The following is a 9,928-nucleotide window of genomic DNA, read 5'->3' as shown; positions in this document are numbered from 1 at the left end:
GTTATATTCATGTTGATTAATAGCATTTTATAGAAATTGAAAACTCTTTAACTAATTTCTATAAAATTGAGAATTATATTTAACAATTATCAAAAAGTATAACATTTTAGTTATTTTTATTATTATAATTAATAATCGAATGTAGATAGGGGAATAAATATTATAATGTTGGAAAATGAAATTATTAATTAATTTATATAATAAAATAAAAGATAAATTAGTGTAATTTTGTTAGAAAACTATCTTATAAAAATAAATATTTAATAACATTTTAAAATAATTTTCAATAAATCTCCATAATTATACAAATGTAATATATTTTCAAAATATTTCATAAAACTACATTTTCATAAAAAAACATTTTGAAAATTAAAAGATATAAAATTTTTGAACATTTAATTAAAATGTATTAAATGATTATTGAAATATATTATATTTTGGAAAATTTATTACATTTGGTAGATTTTGGAAAACTATTGACAAATTATATAATTTTCATTGTAAATTATTGAAAATTATTAAAGATAAATGAGTATGGGAAAGGGAAATCTGTAATTTAAACCAATAATTACACAAATTATTAAAATAAATTAGTATAATATTGAAAAAAGAAAATTTATATTAGACAATATAAGATAAATTAGTGTAACTTTATAAGTAAACCATTTAAAAAGAAAATAAATCATTTAATAACATTTTTAAAAATAATTTTGAATAAATTTTCAAAATTACACAAATGTAATAAAATTTTCAAAAATTTAATAAAATTACATTTTTGAAAATTAAAGACAATTTAGTGTACTTTTAGAAATTTACCATGTGGTTGATACTCAGTGTATCCTTTTGTTCATTTTTATTATCAAATTGACTATTAAGTTGACAGGGAGTGGGTGCCTTACCTTGAACACACCCGACACTGGGGACGGGGCAGGGAAAATTCGAGGATTCCCCATCCTTAATGAAGAGTGGGTCCCTTACCTGAAACTCACTCAACACTAAGGAGAGGCGAGGAAATTCGAGGATTCCCCGTCCCTAACTGGGAGTGGGTGCCTTGACTTGAACCCACTTGACAGTGGGGATGGAGTGGGGATGGGGTAGAGTGTCTTGATTACGGCCTATGGGGTGGGGTGCCCTACCCTAAACCTGCCGCATTGCCTTTCATATATAATTGTTAATTATTAGTGAGATTAATAAAAATGTTAGCTTTTGTAATTGTTTTTATTACTTTAAAGTCAGTCAAATTTTCATTTAAAAATAATGAAAATAATAACAGTTATTAAAATTACTACAAATGATTAATAAAGTTAAATTTATCAAAAAATATTTGTTCATATTAAATAAACAATAATTATTTTCTATAAATCAACATTAAATAAAAAATACAATTATTAAAGTTTTAAATATTTTTCAGTTAATTAACAACAAATTTTTATTATTAATTTATCAATTAATTAATAATAAATAAAATTATTCAATCTTTTTACTCTCCACTGGTGTATATATATAAAATTCATTTCGGCTTTTTCAGTTTTTTATGAAAAACCCTAGTTAATAGGGAGATCGGTGGGCACTCGGGATCCAATGCATTTGGACTAGCTGGATTTTCCCTTCAATCGGCTAAAGATGAAAACATCGTCTTCACCGTCAGACCGCTCCCCTGCTCCATAACCATGACCACTAATGGTTTCATCCTACATGGTCAAGTAATCAATCCTCTTTTTTTTTTTTTTTTTTCTGTTTCATCAGCTTGTACCTTGTAGAGTAGCAGTGTAGCACGTTAAACAAAAAGGCTGTTCCGGGTATTAGCAAATTTAAAAAAGAAGTCAAGAAAGTAAAAAACATGGAATTCTTAGTCCAAGCTCCAAGAAACTGGTTCTTGGGTCTTATAAAAGCTAGCTTTTTACAAGTACCCTCCACAGGCAAAAAGACAGACCAAGAATAGTGGCCAAGCTTATGAAAACTCTCATGCCCATTGGTAGGAATTATTAATGTGCAGTTGATCAGATCAGATGAAGTCAAGAACAACCAACGATTGAAATTTGAAATAGCAAAGCAGAGCCATTTGAATCCGAATTGAAACACCCGGTCTACACTTTCTTCTCAAAGGAAAGATGCATGAAATTTATTAGTTTTAATGATAGACATATCGGGACAGGGAACGCCATTAGATTATAATCAATACCATCCCATTAAACCTCTGAAAGCCCCGCTATCCGCCAAACCCTTTTGAGAACCACCAGGGATTACAGATTGTAGCTTGTTCCTTTCCTCCTCATTTTTAAAGCAATATACTGGGGCTTGCCATTTCTCATCCTCGAGCACTGCTCCTACTTCGAATGTCATCACATGGGCAGACATTCCTGAAAAGTGAAATCAAACATTTTAGGTGAACGGGGAGTCAAATAAATCACCAAGAGAGTTTTCAACTTCCAATTCGGACAAATTCCCTAGCTAGTTCATGAAAAATCAATCTGGGTTTTTCATGCATTGCCAGCCATACCTGTGAAGAAAAGCCAATGGACGGGCCTCTTGGTGACAACATCTTCGTAGTACCAAATGAAATCGACCTTCTCCCATACATTACAAAGGAACCCATCAACGTATTCTTGGCCTAGGTAATTTGCACCATCTAGCCAGTTGGGTCTAAGGATCCCCACTTCGAAATGGCGGATCCTGCATTCCTGGTTGGAGTCCAGGGTGTAGTAGAAGGAAGTTCCATTGTTCCATTCAAGATCGTAAAGTAGCTTACCAAGTTGGTTCTGTATGATGTTGAAGTTGCGGCCGTTGGGCCAGTCGTACCAGAGATCGACAATTTGTAGGGTTCCACTGGAGTTCATGTAGAGGAGGGAGTGAAACTGGTGAGGCCATGGCGTCGGTGTTGGTGGTGGGTCCGTTAAGTATGAGTTTGAGGGGATGGAAGCGATGCACAGAGAGGAGGTCAAGAGAAGGATGAGGCGTATTGAGACGATGGATTTCTTCGCTGCCATTTTCCTCATCTTCAGTTTTACAGAGCAAAAGATAAAAGTGCGAGCGAGAGAGAGTCTGCAGGTCCTTATCCAGTTATCCAGTTATCCTTGATGAAAAAGTAAAGGCAAATTATTAAAACCTCCCCCGTAATATCTGACAATTTCAGTTCGATACTCTGCTTTATGCTACTGTCACTGCCATTCCGTAAAGTTTCTGACACCTGTGGCAACGACACTCCTTCCAAACTCGGCGTTAAAATGTTAATCAAAATTGTTGCTGTGAGCCTGTGATAATTGCAACATTTTTAAATGTCAAGATTACCCTTTACCCTGGTGCAAAGGATTTAGAATTTAACTGATGCTAACTGTAGTCGTCTGATAAAAATTTATCTGACGATCATCACTATTGATTCTTAATCTTTGTCGGAGGTTTCGAGTTATGTGCCACCATTGATGAATGATGACCGATTACAGAGGTGTTAGAGCTACAGACTCTCTCCCTTGCACCAGCTCTGTCTCTTAAGACGCTGTGTTTCAAAGCTTTGTATGCTTTTTCCCCTTTTGGCTTTTGTCGGTGGTTGTAGTAGTGTAGTAGTTTAATATAATTTTCCTTTCCAAGGGCTCCTCTTCCATCACGATTCACGAAGCGAAAACACATGTAAACTTTCTGGACTCTGTCAACCTTAGCCCTAGTTCCTGGTTTCAGTCTGTGATTTTTGATTTGATTAAACCCTAATCAATGCCCACATCGAGAACTCCCTTTTTCTTTTTTTTCTTTTTTTATTCAAATCTTTTACGCTTTCATTTTCGTTCAACATCCGCGCTTTACATTTTTCATGGCGAACATTAGTTTTGTAATTTCGCCGCTTTCGTATTAATGAAAGGGGTGTGATGACACTATGTCAGAAATTAAGGGGAGTACAATGTCATTAGCATAAAACCGCAACTATCAGAAAATAGAAGGGAGATTTTAGGAACTTTATCCAAAAATAAAGTTCCTATCCTTTGAGTTTTTTTTTTTTTGAGAAGTTATCCTTTGGAGCAAAATAAAAAGAGAAAATTTTCAACTAGTACCTTATATTTTAGGCCTAGTGCCACTTTGATCTCCAATATGAGAATTCGGTATTCAAACTTTTCAAATGTGACAGTCTATTACTTGTTGTTAGCTAACTGTTAACTAGTTATTAAGCAGTATTTGAAAAAAAAAAAACACAAATGCCCTTTTAGTGTCATCTAATTTTCTTTACCAATCATCTAAATGTTGACAAAAAAAATAACAGTCCCAAATCTGTGCCTTTTCCATTCAAGAAAGTTAAGGTCACGTTTAAGTGGGCATTCTGGTGCCCCCAATTTTCTTGAATAAAAAAAGCAAGGATTTGAGATTGTTAATTTTTTTGTCAATGTTTGGATAGTTGTTAAAGAAAATTAGATGACACTCGAAAGGCATTTGTGTCATTTTCAAATGCCACTTAACAGCTATTTAACAATAAGTACTAGATTGTCATGTTTTGAAAGTTCGGGTACTGAATTGTCGCATTTTAAAGTTTGGTGACCAAAATGGCAATAGACCCTAAGTATAGGGTACTAATCGGGAATTTTTGCTATAAATAACATTTTTAATATAATTTTTTGTATAGGATTTCTTTTTCTGAAAAAATATCTAATAAGGGCACGAAATATTTTCACCTCTTTCTTCTTCACATCATTTTTAGGCCTTCCCTACCTTTGTTTTCAATTGCGAAAGCTTAGATAATGTCGAGTTGAAAGAAAGGTTGACAACTTGAAACAACTCAAATGCGAAGAAGAAGAAGAAAAAGAAGGGAGATTAAAAAAAGTTATCATGTTTTGGAAATTATATTAAAAGGGTTATTTTTATTGATATTAGGGGTAAAAAATTGCTTTTATCATCTAGAATCCCAAATAAAAATCTTATCATAATTAGATTTTTTTTTTTGATAAATCACATATAACCACCATGTACTTAGGAATAGGTACACTTAACGTCCATACTTTGTAAATTTGTTTTACAACAAAGACCGTCTAAACTTTTGGATTCCAATACTTTTCCTTGCCATTAGCATTCCCTCAATTAACTTCATAAAATATTTCTTTAAATATTTTTAAAATTCTTAACTACCCTTATTTATGTTATTTTATTGGGTAAATTACAAAGACCCTCTTGTACTATAGGATTAGTGACAAAGTCCCCCCTGTACATTTTTTTTGTGACAAAGATCCCCCTGAACTTTATCCATTAGACAAAGACCCCCTTGACGTTTAAATCATATGACAGAAAGCATTAAATTATCAAAATACCCCACTAAATTTTTTCTATTTTATTTTTCTTACCCTTTTTCTCTTAAAACATATTTAACCTAGGAAATGGATATCTGATTCTCCAGAGTGATTCAAGCACATTGGATGATGATGATATGTTGAATCCGAAACAGTTACTGGTCTCACCCTCGGGAACCCGGATTGGCTAGTTACAAGGGTGGGAATCTCACTCTTGCTGGAACAATCACCCCTCTCATCATCAATCTCTCTTTCCTCCGCCTAATCGACTTGCAGAACAATAGCTTCAGCAGTTACCTTCTAACAGACTTGGGCAAGCTCTTTTGGCTAGAGACGCTCATTCTAGCTTCCTATGTCATCCATGGAACCATACCCTCCTCGCTTAGCCTCTGTTCTAAGCTTCGGCTTCTTGATTTGTTTGATAATCAGTTTCACGGGTCAATCCTACCAGAATTAGGTATGCTATCCAACCTTCAAGATTTGACTTTTGCAAAGAATAACCTTACGGGTTCAATCCCTTCTTTTGGCTAGAGACGCTCATTCTAGCTTCCTATGTCATCCATGGAACCATACCCTCCTCGCTTAGCCTCTGTTTTGTCTGATAATCAGTTTCACGGGTCAATCCTACCAGAATTAGGTATGCTATCCAACCTTCAAGATTTGACTTTTGCAAAGAATAACCTTACGGGTTCAATCCCTTCTTCCTTTGGAAACCTTTCCTCTCTTAACAACCTCATCTTTCTCTAAAACAATCTACAGGGATTCATTCCAAATGAATTAGGTCAGCTCCATTTCTTGTTACACTTAAGCTTAGCTAATAACAATCTCTCAGGTGAGAATCCCACCTCTCTATACGACCTTTCTTCTTTAATAATCATGAGTTTGGCCAAGAACAGGTTTTCAGGTCATTTTCCATCCAATTTGTCCTCTACTTTACCCAATCTAGGTACCTTGTTTGTGGGTAGTAACTTGCTACAAGGACCAATCCCCGCATCTCTCTCCAATGCTTCAAGCCTGAAACGACTTGATCTCTCATCCAACCAATTCACGGGACAGGTTCCCCTGCTCTGAAATCTTCCAAATCTTTTAATTCTGAATATTGAGATCAATGGTTTGGTAAGCAACGGTAAAAACGGATTGGATTTCATCACCTCTTTGCAAAATTCCACCCTTCTACAAGTTTTTTCTGTTGCGACATGGTCCTATTCCCTCCTCGATAGGTAATCTCTCAACTCAGCTTTCTCTGCTAGCAATGGGTGAAAATCATCTTCAAGAAAATATACCAAAAGAAATTGAGAATCTACATATTCTCATAATGTTGTCTATAGAATCGAAATCCTTAATCGGGAACATTTCTTGAATGTTTCAAAACCATTGTTTTTATTTTAATCATTTCACCTAACTTCAATTGAGAAGACAATGAACAGTATAAAAGGGTAGTTTGGACATTTAAAAAAATTTAAACAGTTGAATGAAATTTTTTTTGAAGTTAACCGACAGAACGTTGGGGTCTTTGTCTAACAGCTAAATTCAGGGGAGTCTTTGTCACAAAAAAAGTATAAAGGGGACTTTGTCACTGACCCCATAGTACAAGGAGGGTCTTTGTAATTTACCCTATTTTATTACATCATTTTATCTTTTAAATTTAGTTGTTCTAAAATCTTAGGTCTCATGTATTTCTCTCAACTTTCTTTTAATAAAGTTCATCTTCGAATAATCGATTCATCACACCTTGAAAGTGATTTGTTCTTTAGAATGGTTATCCTCATTTTTTATATTTATTGTTGTCAACCCATAGAATTTTTGTGGCTAAGTGTCATCACCCTTAGGTCAACTATTCGTATTTTGTAATTTATCCAAAAAAAATTTCCCTTCCTTTTAACTATTAATATTTGTACCCAATAAACTAAAATTTATTTTGGAAACCCCTCTTAAAAAATAGGGAGAATGACCGGTAATCCCATGTCAGAATTTGTAGGCTCAAAGTACATTTGGGGTAGGTGCCAGCTCGGAATTGATGCCAATTCACGGGCGGGTATGGGTGCATAGAGTGTGGTTTTTTGACCTTCTAACTATTTATAGATTTGTAGTGGGAATCGGAAATCTGCATTAGGCCTGTACGTATTTTTCTGTAAAAAATATACTACTTTTACCATGGAACTGACTAGGCGATGACTAGTAATAATATATTTTACTAGATGTTATTTTTTTATACAAGTTTCATTCTTTTCCCTAAATTCTCCAAATTATGGATCCATCCTTATGCTTTGATTATTTACATTTGTACCTAACAAATTAAATATTCAAACAATTTTCTTTTTTATATTGTTTGGTGAATACCAAGGGCTCTGGTGTTCAAATCATGTGAAACATGCTCAAATATATAATTCAACAATTTTTCTAATATGCACATCTATCTATACTACTATAAAAAGCACCGATGAGGCCTGAGATTTCTGGATTTTTTAGAGATTTCTGGATTTTTTATTAATTAAAATGCCCTTCATTTTGAATTTGGGCACTCTTTATTTTGGGAGCAAAAATGTAATTTCAATGTTAGTATTCAATTCATTCATTTCCCTTTCATTAAATCTCATGTTTAAGGTGTTAATTCCTATTGGTTTCTAAAATTTTTATTGACTAAAATACCCTTCATGTTTAGTTTGGACATTCTTCATTTTGGGGGTAAAAAATGTAATTTCAATACTATTATTTAGTTCATTCAATTCCCACTCATTAAGTCCCATATTTAAGGTATTAACTCATTTTCTCTGTCATTGAATCCTATATTTAGGATATTTTTGTTTTTTATCATTAAATTTCATTAATTAAGTCCACAAATAATGATTTTTCATACTATAAAAACCTATATTTTAAAATTAACTCATAAATGAAACCATTTTTTTTATTTAAGTGATAGGTAAGTAGTTCAACCATTTGAATGAAATGGATCAACCCATAATGCTATAATTAAATAATAAAAATTAAGAATAGATAAATATGTAAAAACACAAAAAAATCAAAGGAAATCTGCAGAAAATTTTGGGCACATCACTATTATTATATAATTCATCATATTAAATGCAAGTATGATATTCTTTTGGGTCAATTTACTAGGCAAAAACCCAGGCCATACAATGGTAACTCAAAAAAGAAATATGATAAATATGAAGTATTTATTAATGATGGGAATAGAATATAAAATTTAAAATCAACCAAAAATGAAACCATTTTTCTATATGGGTGGTAGTAGGTCAATGGTTCAACCATTTGGGTCAAATTGGTCAATCCATGGTGTCATAATTAAAAGATTAAATATTTAAAAATAAAGAATTATGAAAAAAATACAAAAAATAATAGAATAATTTTCTACACATGTCTAATATTATATATTGACATATTAAAATTAAGTGTGATAAATAAGAATTTTTTTATTAATGATAGAAGTAGGATACAAAAATTAGAAAAATCCGTGATACTACTAAATAGGTCAAATGGTTCAATTAGGTCATCATGTTGCTAACCAAGTAAGTAGTTTGGTTGTAAATTGACTCAAAATCATTGTTAGGTGATAGGCTTACTTGTTTGACCAACTGATTTGACTATGAGATAAAACCAATGTTTTAAAAGTCAATTGCAGTTGCAATTTCCTCCAAATTAAACAAGTTAATTTGTGATGTCATAAAATAAATAATAAAGATATAAAATATAAAAAATTATAAGTTATAAATTTTATAAAAATTTTGAACATGTCTTTAATATTATATATATATTCATATTTATGATGCTATAAGGTATAATACCAAAAAAGTTTTGACATATGAATATCACTTGATTAGTGGCATATGAAGGAACCGAAGAGTAGTTCCAAAAGGGGAGAAATTAAAGAAAGTAGATTGACATGGTTTGGTCATGTGCATGCAAAATCATATATAACATTTATTCAAAAAATAACAATTTAATGTTGAAGGGGCTAGAGGAGCCGTGGGTAAATCAAAGAATTAGGTGCAAGTAATAAAAAATGATACAAGTGCCCATAATTTAGTGATGGATGTAAAATTGAATAGAAAGGAATGGTGGAAGATGATTCATGTAGCTGATCCTATATAGTTTAGACAAGGTTCTTAGAAATTGAGATAATCACTATTATATCATTTTTATGATATTGGTTACACTATACTCTGATTACTTTTCTTTGTTATATGAGCTCACATAAGAAAATTTGAATTTTATCATCATTATCATTAGAAGTTGCCACATGCAATGCATGAACACATTTACTACTTTCTAAAAGAGATTAGAGTAATAAAAAAGTATTTGTTATTTGTTCAATCTAGGATCATTTAATCAGACACTTCCTATAATTTTATTATTTATTAAAGCCTACTCTCTAATTAATACATTATGGAAACACCCCCTATGATTTCCAGCTGCCTTACTCAATCGACCTTCTGACATTATCATTTATGTGTTCGAGAATAATCAGTGACCTCTCAAAATGGGTGGAAAATATAAAAGTCGGCATGGGTCCAAGGGATTTTTATTAGAAAATACCTGCAACAATTCTCACCTACAGCCAGTCCCACAGCACATCGACATCTCCAATACTTGCCAGAGATGCTCCCAATACACGGTTGGAATGTGCTGTGAGGCACAGATGTAAATCC

At 32.6% G+C, this 9,928-nt stretch overlaps 1 protein-coding gene across 1 annotated transcript; it reads right to left on the bottom strand.

The window, feature by feature from the left end:
* Positions 1 to 2,010: 2,010 nt before the first annotated feature.
* Positions 2,011 to 3,076, bottom strand: LOC148862300 (uncharacterized protein At4g14100-like). Its single transcript, XM_088975537.1, has 2 exons — positions 2,501 to 3,076; positions 2,011 to 2,360 (listed from the first exon to the last, which is right to left on the bottom strand). The coding sequence occupies exons 1-2, from the start codon at positions 2,994 to 2,996 to the stop codon at positions 2,176 to 2,178; spliced, it is 681 nt and encodes a 226-aa protein (XP_088831663.1). The 5' UTR covers positions 2,997 to 3,076; the 3' UTR covers positions 2,011 to 2,175.
* Between the last annotated feature and the right edge of the window lie 6,852 nt (positions 3,077 to 9,928).

Source organism: Nelumbo lutea, chromosome 3 (genome assembly GCF_056320005.1).
Source record: "Nelumbo lutea isolate HS-2025 chromosome 3, American lotus-T2T, whole genome shotgun sequence".
Classification (NCBI taxonomy): domain Eukaryota; kingdom Viridiplantae; phylum Streptophyta; class Magnoliopsida; order Proteales; family Nelumbonaceae; genus Nelumbo; species Nelumbo lutea.
Note: the sequence above shows the minus strand (reverse complement) of the source record. Positions and strands in the feature narration are given on the sequence as shown.

Excerpts from the sequence above, each read along its gene's own strand:
- LOC148862300 (XM_088975537.1), bottom strand. The coding sequence starts at position 2,996 with ATGAGGAAAATGGCAGCGAAGAAATCCATCGTCTCAATACGCCTCATC. Across the intron at positions 2,361-2,500 it reads CCATTGGCTTTTCTTCACAG|GAATGTCTGCCCATGTGATG; the intron begins GTATGGCTGGCA and ends TTCACTTTTCAG.